At 36.1% G+C, this 21,627-nt stretch overlaps 1 protein-coding gene across 1 annotated transcript; it reads right to left on the reverse strand.

The window, feature by feature from the left end:
* Positions 1-19,524: 19,524 nt before the first annotated feature.
* LOC124232737 (olfactory receptor 8K3-like) lies at positions 19,525-21,365 on the reverse strand. Its single transcript, XM_046649661.1, has one exon. It carries the CDS (start codon positions 21,095-21,097, stop codon positions 20,156-20,158), a length of 942 nt encoding a protein of 313 aa, XP_046505617.1. The 5' UTR covers positions 21,098-21,365; the 3' UTR covers positions 19,525-20,155.
* Between the last annotated feature and the right edge of the window lie 262 nt (positions 21,366-21,627).

A 21,627-nucleotide genomic window follows, 5' to 3' on the forward strand; every position in this document is an offset into this window, starting at 1 on the left:
CCTGGGCAGAGCAGCAGCCCTCCAGCCACCTCTGACTCACAGACTCCAGTGGTGTCCCAGAGAGGGCAAGAGTCATCCAGTGATCCCATGGGAGTGGCCAGGGGCTGGGTGGAGCTCCAGCAGCCTGGCTCGATCATGAAGGGGGAAAATCCATGGTTCCACAGCAGCCACAGTGAAAGCGTCTGCACAGCACTAGTGGAGAGGCCCTGACTGGCAATCACAAGGCTAGAAGGCCCTGGGGCAAAAGCAGCACAGCTAGGTGAGCTAACCACAGACTGCAGAAGATACCCATAGCTCTGCTGGGAGCTATAGTGAACAAGTGAGATCTTGTGGGCCCTGACAGTGACACAGCTGTGAATATAGGTGATCCTGCTCCCAGCCAATGGGAAAGCCCATAACACCACTGCAGACTCTAAGGAGGGAGCATGTCTAGGTGGTCTGCAATAGCAAGCACCAGCAGCCTGAGGCACCCTTGTGATTGCCCCCACCACTGACAAGGGACCCCACAGGACCACTGTGACTATGAGAAGGTCCAGTCAGCAACAGCTGACAGGGTTCCTGGTTGGTGCAGTCTAAACATTTGCATACCCCCACACCAGTAGAAACAAGTGGAAACAGTAACTGAACTCTGTCTCTATGTGGAGGCACAAATCTACACCATCAAGCAGTATGAAAAAATATATTAAACCTCCAGAACAGAAGGAAAATGACAAGTACCCAGAAAACAATCCCAAAGACAATGAAATCTATCACCTAAATGACGATGACTTCAAAATAGCCATTATTAAAAAACTCAACGAGTTAAAAGAGAATACAGATAGACAACTCAACGAGTTCAGAAGCTGCCACAAAAGAGCTTGATACTATAAAGAAGAACCAATCAAAAATACTGGAGATGAAGAACACAATGGAGGAGATTAAGAAAAATCTGGACTCTCTGAACAATAGGGTTGATAATATGGAGGACAGAATTAGCAATTTGGAGGATAGGAATATAGAAATGCTGCAGACAGAGGTGGAGAGAGAACTAAGACTAAAAAGAAGTGAAGAAACTCTCCGAGAATTATCCAACTCAATTAGGAGATGCAACATAAGGATTGTAGGTATACCAGAGGGAGAAGTGAAGGAGAAGGGAGCAGAAAGACTGCTCAAAGAAATAATGGCTGAGAACTTTCCAAGCCTGTGGAGAGAGATGGAGCTCTATGTGACAGAAGCCAATAGATCTCCAAACTTTATCAATGTAAGAAGACCAACCCCAAGACATATAGTAGTGAAGCTAGCAAAAGTCAATGACAAAGAGAAAATACTGAGGGCAACCAGGCAGAAGAAAATAACCTACAAAGGAAAGCCCATAAGGCTATCAGCAGAATTCTCAGCAGATACCTTACAGATTAGAAGAGAGTGGAATGATATATTCAAAACTCTGAAGGACAAAAACCTGCAGCCAAGAATACTCTACCTAGCGAAAATATCCTTCAAATACGATGCAGAAATAAAACTTTCCCAGATAAACAAAAGTTAAGGCAGTTCATTGCCACAAGATCTCCTCTTCAAGAAATACTCAGGAAAACCTTCATACCTGAAAACTCAAAAAAGGAAAAGGGTTACAAAATCCAGAGCAAAGGAGATAAGTAGAAGGACAATAACAGAAAGTAGCAGCTCTCCATCAGAACACGTTAGCAAAAGTTAAATAAAACATTAAAGTTAAAAAGAAGGGAGACACCAAGAGTAAATATAATCTTGTCATTTTAACCATAAACTCAAAACACAAGAAGGAAGAGAAAAACAAATCTGACAATAACAACCTAGAAGGGGAAGAGGAAAGAGGTGGAACGTTTTAATCTAAGGAAATAAGAGGCTATCGGACAAAGGACTATCTCATCTACAAGATGTGTTATACAAACCACCTGGTAACCACTAAACAAATAACAAGAATAAAGACACAAATTACAAATAAGAAGGAACCCAATACAGAAATTTACCTATTTGAATTAGTAGTCCAAAAATCATGGGAGGACAAACAAAGGAAATGCAAGAGAACTGGAAAAAAAGTGATAAAATGGCATCAGTAGGACCCATGTTTCAATAATCACTCTAAATGTAAATGGATTGAACTCTCCAATCAAAAGACACAGAGTGGCAGGATGGATCAAAGAACAAGACCCAACAATATGCTGCCTCCAGGAAGCACACCTCAGGCCCAAAGACAAACACAGACTCAGAGTGAAGGGATGGAAGACAATACTCCAAGCTAATAATGAACAAAAGAAAGCAGGTGTTGCCATACTTATATCTTGTCTGATATATATCTTGTCTGATTATATCTTGTCTAGTAGACTTCAAAGCAAAACAGATAAAGAAAGACAAAGAGGGGCAGTATATAATGATAAAAGGGACACTCCACCAAGATGACATAACACTTATAAATATATACGCACCCAACACAGGAGGACCAAAATTTGTAAAGTAACTCTTAACAAAACTTAAAGGAGACATCAACAACAAAACAATAATAGTAGGGGACCTCAACACCCCATTACCACCAATGGATAGATCATCCAGACAGAAAATCAATAAGGACATTATAGAATTAAATGAAAAATTAGACCAGATGGACTTAATAGATATACATAGAAAACTTCATCCAAAAACAGCAGGTTACACATTCTTCTCAAGTGCGCAAGGAACATTCTCAAGGATAGAACATATCTTGGGAAACAAAGCAAGCATCAATAAGTATAAGAGGGTTTGAAATAATATCGAGCATCTTTTCTGACCATAATGCTATGAAACTAGAAATCAACTACAAGAGTAAAGCTGGGAAAGGGGCAAAAATGTGGAGACTAAACAACATGCTACTGAACAAACAATGGATTATTGAAGAAATTAAAGAAGAAATCAAATATTATCTGGAGACAAATGAAAATGAAAACATGCCATACCAACTCATTTGGGTCGCAGCAAAAGCAGTCCTAAGAGGGAAATTCATTACAATATGGGCTCACCTCAGTAAACAAGAAAAATCTCACATAAGCAACCTCAAATGACACCTAACAGAATTAGAAAAAGAAGAATGAACAAAGCCCAAAGGCAGTAGAAGGAGGGAAAGAATAAAAATTAGAGCAGAAATAAACAATATTGAAACAAAAAAGACAGTAGAAAGGATCAACGAAACCAAGAGTTGGTTCTTTGAAAAAATTAACAAAATTGATAAACCCTTAGCCACATTCACTAAGAAAAAAAGAGAGAAGTCTCAAATAAATAAAATTAGAAATGAGAGAGGAGAAATCACAACGGATACAAAAGAAATACAAGGGATCCTAAGAGAATACTATGAAAAACTATATGCCAACAAATTGAACAACCTAGAAGAAATGGATAAATTCCTAGACTCTTACAAACTCACCAAACTGAATCAGGAAGAAGTAGAGAATCTTAATAGACCAATCATAAGTAAAGAAATAGAAAGAGTAATCCAAAACCTCCCCAAAAATAAGAGTCCAGGGCCAGACAGCTTCCCGGGAGAATTCTACCAAACATTCAAAGAAGATTTAATACATATCCCTCTCAAACTATTCCAGAAAATTGAAGAAGATGGAGCGCTCCCTAACACATTCTATGAAGCCAACATCACTCTGATCCCCAAACCTGACAAAGACAACACAAAGTAGGAAAACCACAGGTCAATATCGCTGAGGAACATAGATGCAAAAATCCTCAACAAAATTCTGGCAAACCGAATACAGCAATATATTAAAAAGATTATACACCATGATCAAGTGAGATTTATACCAGGGACACAGGGATGATTCAACATCTGCAAGTCAGTCAACGTGATACACTACATTAACAAAATGAGAAAGAAAAACCCCATGATCATCTCAATAGATGCAGAGAAAGCATTTGACAAGGTCCAACATCCATTTATGATAAAAACCCTCAATAAAATGGGTATAGAAAGGGGGTTGGCCCCGTGTCCGAGTGGTTAAGTTCGCACGCTCCGCTGCAGGCTGCCCAGTGTTTCGTTGGTTCGAATCCTGGGCGCGGACATGACACTGCTCATCAAACCACGCTGAGGCGGCGTCCCAGATACCACAATTAGAAGGACCCACAACGAAGAATATACAACTATGTACCGGGGGGGGCTTTGGGGAGAAAAAGGAAAAAATAAAATCTTTAAAAAAAAAATGGGTATAGAAGGAAAGTGCCTCAACATAATAAAGGTCATATATGGCAAACCCACAGCAAACATCATACTCAACGGACAAAAACTGAAAGCCATCCCTCTGAGAAAAGGAACAAGACAAGCATGCCCACTTTCACCACTCTTATTCAACATAGTACTGTAGATGTTGGCCAGAGAAATTCGGCAGGAAAAAGAAATAAAAGGAATCCAAATAGACAATGAAGAAGTAAAACCCTCGCTGTTTGAAGACTACATGATCTTATATATAGAAAACCCCAAAGAATCCATAGGAAAACTATTAGAAACAATCAACAGCTACAGCAAAGTTGAAGGGTATAAAATCAACATACATAAATCAGTAGCATTTCTATATGCTAACAATGAACTAACAGAAAAAGAACTCAAGAACTCAATCCCAATCACAATGGCAACAAAAAGAATAAAATACCTTGGGATAAATTTAACCAAGGAAGTGAAAGATCTATACAATGAAAACTACAAGACTTTCTTGAAAGAAATTGATGATGACATAAAGAGGTGAAAAGACATTCCATGCATGTGGATACTACTCAGGCATAAAAAAGGACAAAATCGTCCCATTCACAACACATGGATGGACCTTGGGGTATTATGTTAAGTGAAATAAGTTAGATAGAGAAAGAGGACCTCTGTATGACTCCGCTTATAGGTGTAAGTTAACATATAGACAAAGACAACTGATTGGTGGTTACCAGGGGCAAGCGGGCTAGGGGGAAGGCACAAAGGGTCAAGTGCTGTAACTACAACACGACGAACAATAACATACAACTGAAATTTCACAAGGTTGTAAACTATCATAATCTTAATAAAAGCAGCATTTCTGAGGAATCTATTATACAATGCACTTCATCCAACGAAACTGCAAAAACATCTATAAAGGTACTATCAGTTCTATCAGTTCTTTTTTCATGTATTTTCAAGGTTTTGTTGTCAAAGTGCATATACTTTTAGGATTATTATGTCTGCTTGGTGAATTGGTCCACCTATCATTATGCAACGTCTATACTTTTCTCTGGAAATATTCATCATAGTAAAGTCTACTTTGTCTGATATCAGCATAGTGTATTGGCAATGAATGTTTACTCAGGATGAATCTTCCTCATTAAAGAAGAAAGGTAAACTACCTTTGAATAAGATCAAAGTTAGTGGAATTACACTACTGATGATCAAAAGTTATTACAAGATTATAATTATCAATGCAAAGATAGGCAAATAAACCAGTAGCGTAGTGTCGAAAGTTCAGAGGCAGATACATACATATGTGGACATTCAATTTATTACAAAGTTGCACAGAAGAGCTATGGATAAATGATAGGCTTTTCAAAAAATTATTTTAGTTCAATTGAATATCCATATAAAAAAATACCTTCACCTTCCCCACACACAGTTCCCAAGAATTAATTCCAAATGGATTTTAGATCTAAATGTGTAAAGTAAAACAATAAAGTATCTAGATATTAATGTAACAAACTATCTTGATGAACTTGGAATAGGGAAGGATTTCTTTTTTTTCTCTAGTTACTGAGAAATAATTGGCACACATACCATATAAGTTTAAAGCATACAGATTCATGGTTATATTTACATATTGTGAAATGACTAACACAATAGGGTCAGCTAATATCCATCTTCTCACATAGATATAATTTAAAGAAAAGAGAAAAAAGGGAAAGACCTTTTTCCTTGTGATGAGAACTCTTCGAATTTACTGTCTTAACAACTTTCATATATATCCTACTGCAGTGTTAGCTATAGTCATCATGTTGTACATTAAATCACAAGTACAGATCTTTCTTGGCTTATGGGGTTATGTCCCAATAAACCCATCATAACTTTAAAATATTATTAGTCAGAAATGTATTTAATATATCTAACCTACTGAACATTGTAGCTTAGCTCAGTCTACCTTAAGCATGGTCAGAATATTGCATTACATTAGCTTACATTTGGGCAAAATCATGTAACACAAGGCCTATTATATAATAAAGAGTTGACTATCTCATATAATTTATTGAATACTGTACTGAAAGTGAACAACAGAATCAGGTGTTTACCCTGGTGATTGATTGGCTGACTGGAGCCTACTGCTGCTGCCCAGCATCACAAGAGACTATAGCAACAAATATCACCAGCCTCAGGAAAGATCAAAATTCAAAGTTCAGAGTATAGTTTCTACTGAATGCATATCACTTTTGCAACATCATAAAGTCAAACAATTGTAACAAACTATTGTAAGTTAGAGACTGTCTGTGCTTATTTATCTTATAACTGGAAGTTTGTAATTTTGATCACATTTCTCTTGTTCTCTCTCCCCCCAATCTTGTCCCCCAGTAGCCACAAATATGATCTCTTTTTCTATGAGTTCCATTTTTTTATATGCCACATATAAGTGAGATCATACAGTATTTTTCTTTCTCTGATTTACTTCACTTAGCATAATGCCTTCAAGGCCCAATTTTGTTGTCACAAATGATAGGATTTTCCTTGTTTTTATGGTGAATATTCCATTGTATATATTTACCACAACTTCTTTATCCATTCATCCATTCATGGACAGGTAGGTTGTTTCCATGTCTTGGCTATTATAAATAATGCTGCTATGAACATGCAGATACTTTTTCCAGTTAGTGTTTTTATTTCCTTTGGATATATTCCAGAAGTGCAATTAGTGGATCATATGTTAGTTATATTTTTTATTTTTTTGAGGATCCTCCATACTGTTTTCAATAGTGGCTGTATCAATTTACGATTTCAACTGTGCACATCCACAACAACATTTTTATCTCTTGTGTTTTTGATGATGGCCATTATAACGGAATAAGGTGATATATCATTGTGGTTTTAACTGGCATTTCTCTAATGACTAGTGGTATTGAGCATTATTTCATGTCCCTGTTGGCATTTCTTTGAAGAAATAGCTGTTCATGTCCTTCACCCATTTTTTAATTGCTATCTGGTTTTTGGATATTGACTTGTATGAGTCCTTTATATATTTTGCATTAAGCTCTTATCAGATATATGGTTTGCAAATACTTTTTCCCTTTCCATAAGTTTTCTTTTCATTTTGTTGATGGTTTCTTCTGTGGTGCAGAAGATTTTTAGTTTGATGTAGTCTCACTTGCTTTTTTCTTATTTTGTTGCTTGTACTTTAGGTATCATATCCAAAAATTCACTACAAGACCCATGTTAAGGAGCTTTATGCCTATGTTTTCTTCTAGGAGTTTTCGTGTCTTCAGGTCTTACATTTAAGTCTTTAATCCATTTTGAGTTATTTTTTGTGATTGGTGTAAGTTATAGGTCCGGTTTCATTCCTTTACCTGTGAATATCCAGTTATCCCAGTACCACTATTGAAAATACTATCTTTTCTTCATTGAATATTCTTGGCTCCCTTCTCAAATACTGTTTGACTGCATATGAATTTCTTAAAGAGGTCACAGAAAGTACTATTGTCTTATTCTGTTTGGGCTGCTGCAACAAATTGCCATAGACAGGGTAGATTATAAGCAACAGAAGTTTATTTTTCATAGTTCTGGATGAAGTGAAATCCAAGACAAGGCACTGGTATACTCAGTGTCTGGGGAGGGTACACTTACTGGTTCATAAAAGGCATCTTTTGCTGTATCTTCACACAGTGGAAGGTACAAGGTAGCTGTCTAGAGTCTTTCATGAAGGCTCTGCCCTTACTACCTAATTACATCCCAAAGGCCTCTCCTCCTAATACCATCACCTTGGAGGTTAGGATTTCAACATATGAATTCTGAGGGAAATAGACATTCAGTTCATAACAACTAACATAATGGAATAATAAATAAATAACATTAAAATTAAAGAACTTCTATTCATCAAAAAATACCATTAAAAGAGAAAATAAGAGCAAGCTACAAAACTAGGAGAGGAATGATATGGACATAGAGATATTGACATAGATATAGATATGACAAGGGGCTTTTACCCAGATTATATAAAATCAAGATTGTATAAAAAGAACATCTACAAATCAATAAGAAGAGATAGGTAAACCAAAGATGGAACAAAAAAAGGATGCATCATACAAAAAAAATCTAAATGGCATGAAACTCATGAAAAAATGTTGAACCTCAGTAAAATTCTAATTTAAAACACAGTAAAATACATAGAATTTAGATTATAGCTATATCTTGGCATTTGAGGATAGGCAATGGGATGGGCTATGGAAGACACACAGAAAAATGTAAGTTATTCATAATGTCTAACATTTTGATTGTTTTGGCTTACAAATATTTGTTTATTTATTAAACTAGTTGGTTAGTTAATACTGAAGTAGTTTACGAATAGAACAATAATGATGATGATCCTCAATATAACAATCATGATTGCTTCAATTCAATTCAGCTGAGGCCCTAAAACCAGAACAAAAGAAACATGGAATGCATATAAAGTGCTTAAAATAATGAAGGGCACATATTAAGTGTTTAACCAGTGGAATACATTGTTGTTAGATTAAAGGACGGGAGTCAGATAGGAAATCCAGGGTGATACACCTCCAGTGATCATAAAAACCAGAGGAATACATTCTGAAGTGCCCTATCCCAAGTGGGCCCCCTCACCTGTCCAATGCAGCAGGAAAACTTACTTGTATCTTTAGTGAGAACTTTAACAGAGGAAGCAACGTTGAAGACTCAGGGGAGCTCATTATTAGGACAGCAACAGAGAACCCAGCATCCTCTGGGTATCGAGGGGCTTTTCTTTCTTCTTCCCAAGCCATAGAACTTGCATTTGAAAGAGACTTTGGCCAGGACTCTTGACTTAATTTACACTTAGCTGAGGGACAACGTTGGATCTCAGCGAGAGAGTAACTTAATATTTGGGATGGTCTCAAAGTCACATATTTCTATTGCATTTACCCTCTGTCTTTGCTGAGCACCTGCCAAGAACTTAACAATGTAAAACTTTACTTTGCTTCAGGCTCCAAAACAAATAACTTCTGGCTTGTGACCCAGGCAGCAATTCTAAGGAATAAATGGGGACAGACTATTTTTCAGAGCAACATACACACTCTGACCTACAGAAATCTAAGACTATTGAAATAGGAATAGTGTTTGGAGGGGTCTTAGCTGAGTAGAGGTTTCATAGGACCCGGAAGTAGGAAAATGATGGGAAGATTTCCATACTCTCCTGGTAAGTGAAGACACTCATCATCTTTCTTTCTTCCTTTATATTTTCCGTCTTCATGATATGCAGGATAAAGATAAGAATAACTAACATTTCTTAAGAACTTCCTTTGCATGAGACACTATGTTAAGTTTTATAATGTCGACAAAAATAATCCATAACCAATCTATAAATGAAAATTTGGGAGAGTTTATTCTGAGCTAAAATCTGAGGACCATGGCCTGGGGCCTCTCTTCCTGAAGGAAGAAAGGGCACTGAAGAAGTGGGGTGCACAGAGTGGTTATATACCCCCAAACAGGATGTTTCACATATGATTGAAATGTCCCTTTTAGAATAGTCTCAAGACTGCTCTGTCAGCACAGCGATTGATGGACACAGCAGGTAGTGGGTCTGCTATCTCGGGGGGGGGGGGCACAGCAGGCAGCAATCTGTTGTCTTGAGCTGGGTGGTCACAGGTGAGCGCCGAAATCAGTTCCTAGCCTAAGCAAAGATGCTTAATCTTTAAGGAAATGCCAACATTGGGAGGGAGAGGGAAGTTGCACCTTTATCTCAAGGACCTTTGTTCTTGCCATAGGAAATGTTTTAAAGCAGATATACAATTGGTGCTCAATGGCCATGGTCAGGCCCTTTTGGAAAAACAAGGTCAAGCTGAATTAAGTTTACACCAAGTGGCCTCCTCATACACTCCAATGCATCCTATTGTTTGCTATCTCCATTTGTCAACAAGCATTAGCTACTTAAATTCTCACACCGACTATATGAGGCAGGAAATATTTATTTCTACTTTACAGATGAGGACATTGATTAAATAGGTAAAATTACTTGGTTAATGCCACACAGCTGGTAGTTGGTGTGGCTGGGGTTGAAAATCCTTCTCTATATAACAAGAGTCTGTGCTTTTAACAAGCTTTCTATGCTAGGCAATTGGTAGTGCTAAAACCAAGTCATCTAGAAATATTCATAAACCAGTAACTCTATTTCCTTTTTGCCTCTCTCCCTGCCTCTTACAAAGTTTACTGAGTCTTAATGTATGTGCTGGTCTCAGGGTCAAGTGCTGATGATGCATACAAATAAGAATGGGTTTGGCATTTAAGTAGCACATAGACTATAGGGGGAGACACACACGTGGTCTAAAAGTTGGAGATTTTGTATAGTATAGAAATAAACAGGATATCTAAAGGGGTCAAGAAATGCTTCTACTGCAGACTTTTGGAAACCCACCTCTTTCAGGAAAAACCTGCTGACAAAGTTTTTCAGTGATTCAGCATTTAGTCAAGGCATTGAAGTTAGCATTTTGTGAAGCCTAAGGCCTCATCACTAGGCTTTGCCTTCTTCTTTGTTCAACTACAGGTTAAAAGATACTAATGCCTTCCATAATGTGGAAAAATCTATGCCTAGTCCTAGTACCATATGGCAGGTGACCATGGAGATTGGGGTTAGGGAATGTGAGACAAAGGACCCTACTGAGTTGCAGACTCTAGCAGGAGAAATGGCAGAGTTTGAATAATTCTCATCACAATCTGAACCATTTTCTAAGACTTGCTGATCCTATACCAGAAAGTACTGATTGCTTATAAGGCCAATGGAATGGATATCAGGACTCAACTAATGTATTAAAGAGTACTTGTATCTTTCTTAGCTAGTTAAATTTTGTTTGGCTTAATTAAAGTAGCAATTTCTATCCCAGAGATGCTAGAACAATAAAGAGTATCATAAAACTACCATCAATATTTTTAAAAGACCAAAGGAAATTGTATATTTATATATGGTATAATGTAGCACAAGCTAAGAGAATAATATATCAAGGTTGAATCTGTGTTCCACCAATGTCCAGCTACATGGCTGTGTAAAAAGTTACTTTACCTTTCTAGGGGAGGATTTTATTCCTTATATGAGTAAGGATAATAGTTCTACATACTTCAGTGACTTAAAGAATTAAATTAGACAATATAGTCAAGCACCTAGACCAGGGCTTCATCCTTAGTACAGCACTGTGAAATAAACAGAATACAAGCCACACTGTCATTTTAAATGTTTTAGTAGTCACATAAAAAAGCAAAAGAAAGAGGTGAAATTAATTTTAATAATATTTAACAGTACTTTGTTTAACATAATATACCCCAATTTGTATTACTTCAAAATATTTTACATTGCTCTAGTTTTCAAATTTAAATTTAATAAAATTTAAACTCAGTTTCTTAGTCTCACTATCCGCATTCCAACTTCTGAGTAGCCACAGTAAGCTACCATACGATACTAGGCAGACCTATTAGTCACTCAACCAATCACTAAAAGCAGAGAGAGAAATAAAACGTGGCTTCAGCAGAGCAGGAATTGGTTGATACCAGGAAACTACTGGTAACTTTGTTCGATGTTATCATGTCTTTGTTTTTGTGTAAGAAAATTCCTTATTTTGAGGGACATGGCTACTGATGCATGTGGAAGTTGAAATGACATGATGACTGGGGTTTGTATTAAAATATGTTGGCAAAAAAAAGAAAGGAAAAAGATAGATTGATGAAGCAAATGTAGTAAAACATTAATCATGTTTTAATAGAGGACCATTATATGAGAGCTTATAATATAATTATCCCCATTTTGTATATGTTTGAAGTTTTTCACCATAAAATATTTTAAGTACTGGTAATCTAGCTGGAAAATGAAAAGGCACAAGTCAGTGAGCACTTACTATATATTGGGCCAAGTTTGGTATATAAAACAATAAGCAAAAGTGGACAGTAGCATTTCCATTTGAAGGAGGAAGAAACTGAGGCTCAAAAATCTTAAATGACTTACCAAGGTCTTGGACACAAGGGTTTGTGCAATAGAAGAAAAAACATATAATAAAAGTCTTGCAAAACTAATGGAAGTGGTGTTTGCACTCAGACAATACAAAAATAAATAACATACACATTGTCCCCACCTCCACACATCTTTTGGTTCAAAAGAATACAAAAATAACAAAACAAAGAAATTATATTCAAAGACAGTGATTTATTGTGTTGAAAATATCATCTCAAATTTCTTGATATAACTTTAAAGTTGGAGGAAACCTTGGTGTTCATGCAGAGTCCAAGCGAATGGCCAAAGAAACTTCGTCTCTGTGAAGGTAAGTAACATGTCTCAGATCTCACATGTAGTTGGCCAAGGTCAGAGGCAGACTAAACCTAGCTGAGAGCTATTTTCTCCACATATCCTATAACTACTAAGGTTAACCAGGATCTGAGGTCTTGGGCATCTTGCAAATGGTAATTGCTTTTTGTAAAGCCTCTATCCATTTCCCAAGTTTTAGACATATAAGGAGTGACAAAGAGTGAAATCCTGGTATAACCTAAAATATGACAAACCAGTGAGGGTGTCAGTAATTTGGGAGGCCAAATAGCCACATAAAAGGCTAATTATATCTAAGCTCTGGCTTAAAATTGTACATTTTAAGACATGTATTTCTGATCACATGTGTGTGTGTATGTGTGTGTGTTTGTGTGTGTGGTTACTTAGCTCTCATACATCAGTTGGAAAATGAGTAGAAAATATCCTGGAGTAAAAAGTGTAGAGGTTATCACTTAAAGCCTTGATTTAACAAAGAGATAGTTCAAATTCTGGAGCAATGATGATTCAGACAACTGATGCTTAAGTGGACAGCCTAGACTGCATTCCTAAATCTGTTTAAAGCCTATCCAGCTTTATTTTTTTCTCTCTCTCTCCCACTCTCTCTCTTTCTCTTTGTCCCTTCACCTCCCCTCTTTCTCAATCTCTGCTAGTTTTCTGAAACAGACTTTCCCCCAATCAATAGTCTAAGTAAGAAATTTTGTGAATAATTCTTAAAAAGAATACTAATAACATTATGGTACCACACGCCCAAATCCAATGGGCCTTTTTAGGTGTTTTTCCTATAGGTAAAGTGTTTTTCTCTTGTGAACTGCCCAGATTCCATGGAAAATAACGTTACTGAATTTATCTTCATAGGTCTTTCCCAAAATGAGCAAGTGTAGCAACTATGGTTTTTTTTGTTCTTACTCTTTCATATGACTAGAAAGTCATGACTGTAATTTTGTTCAATATAATGACTATCCAAAGGAGCTCAAATCTCAACTATCCAATGTACTTCTTCCTTAGCTTCCTAACCTTTGTCAACATCTGCTATTCCTCTGTTACAGCCCCTAAGCTGATTAATGACTTCCAAGCCAAGGTCAAAAAGATATATTTTGTTGGTTGTATGGTCCAGCTCTCTTCTGTCCACCTGTTTGGTTGCATAGAGATCTTTATCCTCACAGTGATGGCCTATGAGAGGTATGTGGTCATCTTTAAGCCTCTACACTATATGACCATCATGGACTGGAAGGTCTGCTCCATACTGGTGGTGGTGACCTGTTGGTTAAGAGGGTTTGTGCATTCCTTTACCCAGACCATCCTCACTGTACAGCTGCCTTTCTGTGGCCCCAACCTGATTAGCCACTACTTCTGTGATGTCCACCCTTCACTGAAGCTGGCTTTCACAGACACGTATGCTGTGGAGCTCATTGTGGTGATCAACAGTGGCATGATTTCACTGAGCTATTTTGTCATTCTTATGGGCTCTTACACTTTCATCTTGCTTTCCTTCAAATCCACTCATAAGAGGGGAGGCACAAGTCCTGCGCACATGTGCTTCCCACATCACTGTGATGATCTTGTTTTTTGTCCCCTGCCCCTTCATCTGCCTAGGGCGTTCCACAAGTTTTACTGAGGACAAGATGGTGGCTGTGTTTTACACCATCATCATGCCCAGGTTGAACCTTATAATCTATACCCTGAGAAACATAAAAGTTAAAAAATTCCATGAAGACACTGTGGATTGAGAGGTGGTTGGGCAGAAAAAGGAGAGACCCTGATGCGAAGCTCAATGGGATTGGCATAGCCTCAGTTGTACCAGTTTCCAAAGGAGGTACTGGGAATAAGCCATTCACCATCCCTTAAATCCTATCACACAAAGATATAGTGAAACATGGCATAAAGAGTCTTGGATTTGAAGTCCAAAGATCCAGTTTGGAGGGCCTACTCTATTAATTACTACTGGTTTGACTTTAGTCAAAAAGATATTCCCTTATGGGTACCCTGATTGGAATAAGTGTTTGTACAGAAAAATCTGACACCCAAACACAGTCTGTTTCATAACATGTAGTACTGTTGCCTCTTAACAATAGCCTCTCAATGATGTGCTATGTCAGGTTTGTGTATTATAATAAAGGAATTACACCAAAAACACATGCTGAACTGGATTGCACTATCCTTTACCTCACATGTTTCATCATTTTAAAATGAGGATTAACTACTTTTCCTACTGCTTCCCAGGGTTATGTAGAGAATCAAATGAGATGCAAGTGGAGGTGAAAGCATTTTGTCAACGTTAAGGAGCTGCATTTATGGCAGTTATTGTTGTTACCATTAACTCGGCAACTCCAGACTTCTAGACAACTCTCATTTAAAGAATTTGGTTTGAAGTTTAGGGATTTCTCTCACATAATTCCTTAAAACAATTCATAGATGGGCATCGTTTCTGTTGATATTACAACAGAAGCTAAAATGGACTCAGAATTAAAGACAACATGCTTGCTATAGAGATATCTGATTCAAGGGAAGGATTTATAGTGGATGTGGCTGTAAGAAACCCAGATCCCTCTTCATGAGGATGGTGCTCATTTCATCTGCTTCCGGGACTGACGGCTGCTCGGATATCACAGTTGCTGCTTCCCCAGAAATTGGTCTTTCCCCAGGGAGGCAACTATATGGTGTCTTCTTTCTCAAGCAGGTGGCATCCAATGACTGGTCAATTTGGTGATAAATAGGCCTGGGCCTTGTGGCTCAGGACAAGCTCTAAAGGGAACAGCTCTAAAGGGTTATCTCTGCACTAAAGCTCCTTGTGGGATTATCCAAGACCGCTTTTATTGCATCATGGTTCAACTTCTCCCTCTGCCCTTTCTTCTTTCTTCCCTCATTTACATATGTTGATTTTTCTTTCTTTTTTGGTTTTCCTACATACACACTCAGGTTTGTTTTATTTTTTTAGTTTAATTATTTTTACTGAGGTAACACTGGTTTAAAAAGTTATTTAAATATCAAATGTACATCATTATATTCTGTGTAGATTACATCATGTTCACCACTCAAAGACTAATTACCATCCTTGACCATACACGTTTGCCTAATCATCACTTTCACTCTTCTCTCTCGCTCCTTCCCCTCTGGTAACCACCAATCCAATCTCTGTCTCTATGGGTTTGTTTATTGTTGTTTTTATCTTTATTTATGACTGAGATCATATGATATTTGACTTGCTTCCTGACTTATTTTGCTTAGCATAATATCCTCCAGGTCCATCCATGTTGTCACAAATTGGAAGACTTCCTCTTTTTATATGGCTGAGTAATAGTCGATTCTGTATATATACCACAACTTCTTTATCCATTCCTCCCTTATTGGGCACCATCCAAGTCTTGGCTATTGTGAATAATACTGCAAAGAACATATGGATGCATATATCTTTACATATTCATGTTTTCATGTTCTTTGGATAAATACCGAGCAGTGGAATAGCTGGACCATATGATAGTTTTATTCTTAATTCTTTGAGGACTCTCCATACTGTTTTCCATAGTGGCTGCACCAGTTTGCACTCCCACCAGCAGTGTATGAGTGTTCCCTTATCTCCACATCCTCTCCAACATTTGTTTCCTGTCTTGTTAATTATAGCCATTCTGATGGGCATGAGGTGGTTTTCATTGTAGTTTTGATTTGTATTTCCCTAATAATTAGTGATGTTAAACATCTTATCCTGTGCCTGTTGGCAATCTGTGTACCTTCTTTGGAGAAATATATGTTCAGATCTTTCACTCATTTTTAATTGAGTTGTTAGTTTTTTTGTTGTTGAGATGTATGAGTTCTTTATATATTTTGGATATGAACCCCTTATCAGATATATGGTTAGAAAATATCTTTTCCCAATTGTTAGGTTGTCTTTTCATTTCATTGATGGTTTCCTTTGCTGTGCAGAAGCTTTTTAGTTTGATGTAGTTCTATTTGATTATTGTTTCTAGAGTTTCTCTTGCCTGGTCAGACATGGTACTTGAAAATATACCGCTAAGACTGATGTTGAAGAGCATACTGTCTATGTTTTCTTCTAGACGTTCCATGGTTTCCAGTCTTACATTCAAGTCTTTAATTCATTTTGAGTTAATTTTTGTGCATGGTGTAAGATAATGACCTGCTTTCATTCTTTTGCATGTGGCTGTCCAGTTTTCCCATCACCATTTATTGAAGAGACTTTCCTTTCTACATTGTATGTTCTTTGTTTCCTTGTTGAAAATTAGTTGTCCATAGATGTGTAGGTCTATTTCTGTATTATCAATATTATTTCATTTACCTATTTGCCAATTTTTATGACAGTACCACACTGTCTTGATAACTGTAGATTTTGAAAAGGACTAGAAATTGACTAGTACTTTCTTAGTAATTGTAATACATCTTTTTTCTTCTTTCTATTCTACTATTCTAGGTTTTTGCACTTCTTTATACATATTTTTTCAGTTTATACCAAAAAACCCTTGCTTGGATGCTGATTGGAACTGCACAAATACATTTGAGGAAATTTGCTATCTTAACAATATTGAATGTCTCAGCAAGTAAACATAGAATACTTTTCATTTATTTAGTATTTTTAGTTACTTTTCCCAGTGTTTCCTAATTGTTGGAGTACAAGATTCCATATAATTATTCAAATTTATCTTTAAGTAATTTGTAGTTTTTAAGTGCAGAGGATTAGAATTTGTCACCTTAAAATATGTCCCTTTAGCTTGATTTCTTAAAGAACAAAAGATTCAGGAAGAAACTGGCCTCTCTCTAACTCCCTTAAGAGCTTAAGACAGAGGCCTGATTCAGGAAAGAGTTACTACCATAGATCACTATAGTATAATATAAATGAGTCATGATAAACAGGGAGTAGTTTAGCAAGGCCCATTTGATCAAAGTCCTCTCCGTGTCTCATTGTCTCTGTAACGCATGACAAACATTTCTTTACCAAACATTTGCTTTCCACCTCCATGTGAATTGCCTTCATCCCCTTTGAATTCCAAAACCATTACCTCCAACATCCTCCTTTCTCTTTAGCTGAAGATGTTACTTAAGGTAGTGGCTGAAGCCATTTTAGTGAGTTACTCAGTTTTCCTGGAATTCTCCAATGCATTCATATTATTTAATTTGCTTTATTTTTTTTCCTGTTATTCTGCCTCATGTCAATTTAATTATTTCACCACGTAGAAGAACCTAGAAGGTTGAGGAATACTTCTTCTCTCTCTATAGCTGTTGTTGTAAAACAGATATTCCACAATTCCATTTCTAATTTTTCATTTCATTTATATGTGGAAATATAAATCATTTTGTGTATTGATATTTCACCTTGAAAATGTGCTACATTCACTTCTTATTCTAGTAATTTTTTAGAGATTTCACTAGATTTTTATATGCACAATCATGTCATCAACTAACAAAAAAAGTTATCACATTTGCCTTTTCAAAATGGATGATATCTATTTTTTTCCCTCTCCCACAGAGTTGGAGACAACCTCTAGTACACTGTTCAGTAGAACTGGAAAGACTAGTCCTACTTGCCCTATTCCTGTTCTTAGTAAAACATTAATATTTTACTGTTTTGTATGTTAGCTGTAGGCTTTTCATCAATTCTCTATAACAGTTTTAGGAAGCATAATAGTTTGGTCTAAGATTTTATCCCTAATGTGTATTAGAATTTTTAAAATGTTTTTTGCACCTATTGAGATGTCATATGAGTTTTATTTTTCATTTTATTAATATCCTTAATAACAAGAGCTGAATTTGAGTATGAAACCTACCATATATTCCTAGCGTAAACCAATCATTGTGTGTTATTGCTTTTACATATTGCTAGATTCAATTTGCTAAAATTTCCCTTATAATTTTTGAATATATATTCATGATTTATGTCATCATTTTGTTTTCTTTTCTTATAATGCCTTTGTCTGCTTTTGATATCATGGACAATTCTTCTCTTAAAGAAAGTTGGGATATGCATCTGCACTTCAGCTTTTTAGAAGAAAATGTACAGAATTATTTTCTTCATTTTCCCTAAATGTTTGGTAGCTTTCCCCGGTCAAGACACCTGGACCTGATTTTGGATTAGAGAGGTTTATTTCTCATAAGTATTTCTATTTTAAGATACTTTTCACCCGGGCTTTTTAATCCTGTGTTTCTTAGTGTCCATATACATGAATATATAGAGAATACACCCTTTCATATCACTCTAACCTAAAGCATAAATTTTTTCATAGACAATCTTAGTGTCAATGAAGCTTCTTTTTTAGTTTTCTTACTGTAATTTTTATTAAACTTTTAAAATTGTCTTGTATTATGCATTAAATTTTATTGATCTTCATATTATCCTATCAAAAATTTCAGTTATGTACCAATGCTTGATCTTTTTGAATTTTTCTATTCTATGGAAAAATAGAAAACTTCCTGAAAGAATTTAAATGTCTACTTAATAAAGGCTAACTTTTAAAATGAATAAAACATATTGTCAAAAGTTGTAAATCTCAATACAATTTGTTCTCTTTTTGCTCTCTCATTAGATGGACTATCAAAAAGCACAGCAAGATTTATTTTGAGAGTATGATATTAGGCTATGTTTATTCACAGTTAATTTTTTCAAATCCAGATATTGGAGACATAACTTCTATTATATGTCATAAATATCCACTTAAAATATTTCAGAAAATAAGTAAAGCAAATACTAACTTAAAAACTTTAATAATCTCAGCAGCCGTTAATAACTAATATTAGCATTTTGTTGTATCTCTTCCAACAAATGTTTTCTAGGAAACAAAAATAATTTCTTTTTTTATAGATGCATAGCTCATAATTAAGCACATAATTTTCCCAATAATTAAAAAAAAATCAAGCGCATAAATGTTTTAATAACATTTATCTTCTGATGAAAACATACATACAATTGTTTAATAAAGTTTGATTGACTACACAGAAGTTTTATTCCTTGGTAGAAGATAAAGAAAACAGTCAAGTCAATCTATAATGTAAATAAAGTCCCATGAAGGTTAAGCATAAACAAAAAAAGCCAGAAGAATATGTGGAACGTAAGGAGAAAGTTTGTCCAGAATACATAACACATATATAAATTGCTATATATCACGCTACATGTTCATTGAAATTATAGTATAGATCAAATTATGGGATTGTCTCCTTTTACTTTCCAAAACAAGAATGATCAAGTCAATGCCATCAAACAATCAGAATCAATTTTTTGTGCAACTATAAAAATTTTTGTATTTTGTGAAACCACAGAATCACGCCCAAATTCACAAACACACGTGTGCACTGGGGAATTTATTGTAAATGTTGAGAGTAACCCAAGAGTTATTGTAATTCCCCTTCTGTACCTACTATTCTTCCTCACTCTCACACAACAAACCCACTTTCCTTACCTACTCTTATGTGTCTTAACCCGTTATACTGTACTATAAAATTTACATAATAATTATGATTATATTTCATCTCTTCCCTTGAAAAAATACAAATATTTTTACTGTTCTGCTCACTAATACATTCACAACATAGATACATGTGACTGGCACATAGAAAACATTCTCTAAATATAAGACAAACTTATTTCTGCTTGCTTATCCCCCAAAGGCACACACAGCAAGGTGTAGAGTCCTTAACCTAATTTATAGGAATCAAATTGACAATGAACCTTAAAAAAGTATGTTGCATAGCTTTTTCCACATTGTTTGTAGTGCATATTTAACCTCTTTGTTCCTCAAGCTATAGATCAAGGGATGCAACATGGGGATAATGAGGGTGTAAAATATGGAGGCCACTTTATCAGTGTCAAAGGAATGACCAGACTTGGGCTTAACATACATAAACATCAAAGTGCCATAGAACACTGTGACCACTGTCAGGTGGGAGCCACAAGTGGAAAAAGCCTTGAGCTTACCCTCAGCAGAGTTCATCCTGAGAATTGCTACAATGATGAACAAGTAAGACACAAAAACTATCAGAAGAGTGAACACCAAATTAAAAGCTGAGAAAATCATTATCATTAATTCAACTTCATGTGTGTTTGAGCAAAGCAAAGATAACACGGGGAAATTGTCACAGTAGAACTGTCTGATGACATTATATCTACAGAAAGATAAATTAAAAATCTTTATGGTGATTAGAAGAGAAAGAAATGTGCTGTAGAGATATGGGATTGCCACGAGCACCTGACATAGCCTTTGAGACATGATGACTGTGTAGAGCAGAGGGTCACATATGGCCACATACCGGTCATAAGACATTGCTGACAGAATAAAAAGCTCACTAATGATGAACATGATGAAGAAAGCCAGTTGTGTGGCACAAAAATAATAGGATACTGTATTTTGATCCACAACAAAACTTACTAGCATTTTGGGTCCCACGGTTGTTGAATAACCAAGATCAGTAAAAGCCAGGTGTCTGAGAAAGAAGTACATGGGTGTTTGTAGCCTGGAGTCTATCTTGGTGAGGATGATCATGCCCAAGTTGCCCACCAGTGAGATCACATAGATGATAAGGAAGAGCCCAAATAATGGAGCCTGCAGCTCAGGACGGTCTGTGATTCCCATAAGAATGAATTCATTCAGCACTGTTAGATTGTGTTTTTCCATCCAGGTTGATCAGAAAACTATTCTGGATAGAAACATCAACATAGTCAATAGCTTTCCTGTAGTAAAACCTAGTGACTTTTTGGTATAAAAATGTGGTATAAATAAAATAAATCAAATTTACAATTTAGACTCTTGAAATAATCCACCCCCTGCAAATGAAATACACATATTTGGTAAAAGAAACAGAGAGAGAGTTGGAGCTACAGAAAGATTTTTAATTTTCCACTGAAAAATATTAGTCCTCCAAAGAACACTTGATAATGTTTTGAGGTCTTTTGCTGTCACACCTGGAGGAGACGTGTTATTGGCATCCAATGGCTAGAGTCTAGTGATGCTGCTAACTATCCTACTGTATTAGGGTAGCATCCCACAGCAAAGAATTATGCGGTCCAAATTTCCAAAGGCCCAAGACTGGAAAATGCTGATATATGTGTGGATATAGATACAGATATATATATATAAATGTAGATAAAGGAATTAAAAATGATATAAACTGTAGGTGGCAGTTTTGGAGGTGATTGTTAACATTT

The sequence above is a fragment of the Equus quagga genome, unplaced genomic scaffold, assembly GCF_021613505.1.
Source record: "Equus quagga isolate Etosha38 unplaced genomic scaffold, UCLA_HA_Equagga_1.0 1100_RagTag, whole genome shotgun sequence".
In the NCBI taxonomy this organism is placed as follows: Eukaryota; Metazoa; Chordata; class Mammalia; order Perissodactyla; family Equidae; genus Equus; species Equus quagga.

What these genes read in the sequence shown, in the direction of transcription:
- LOC124232737 (XM_046649661.1), bottom strand. Translation starts at nt 21,097, where the DNA reads ATGGAAAAACACAATCTAACAGTGCTGAATGAATTCATTCTTATGGGA.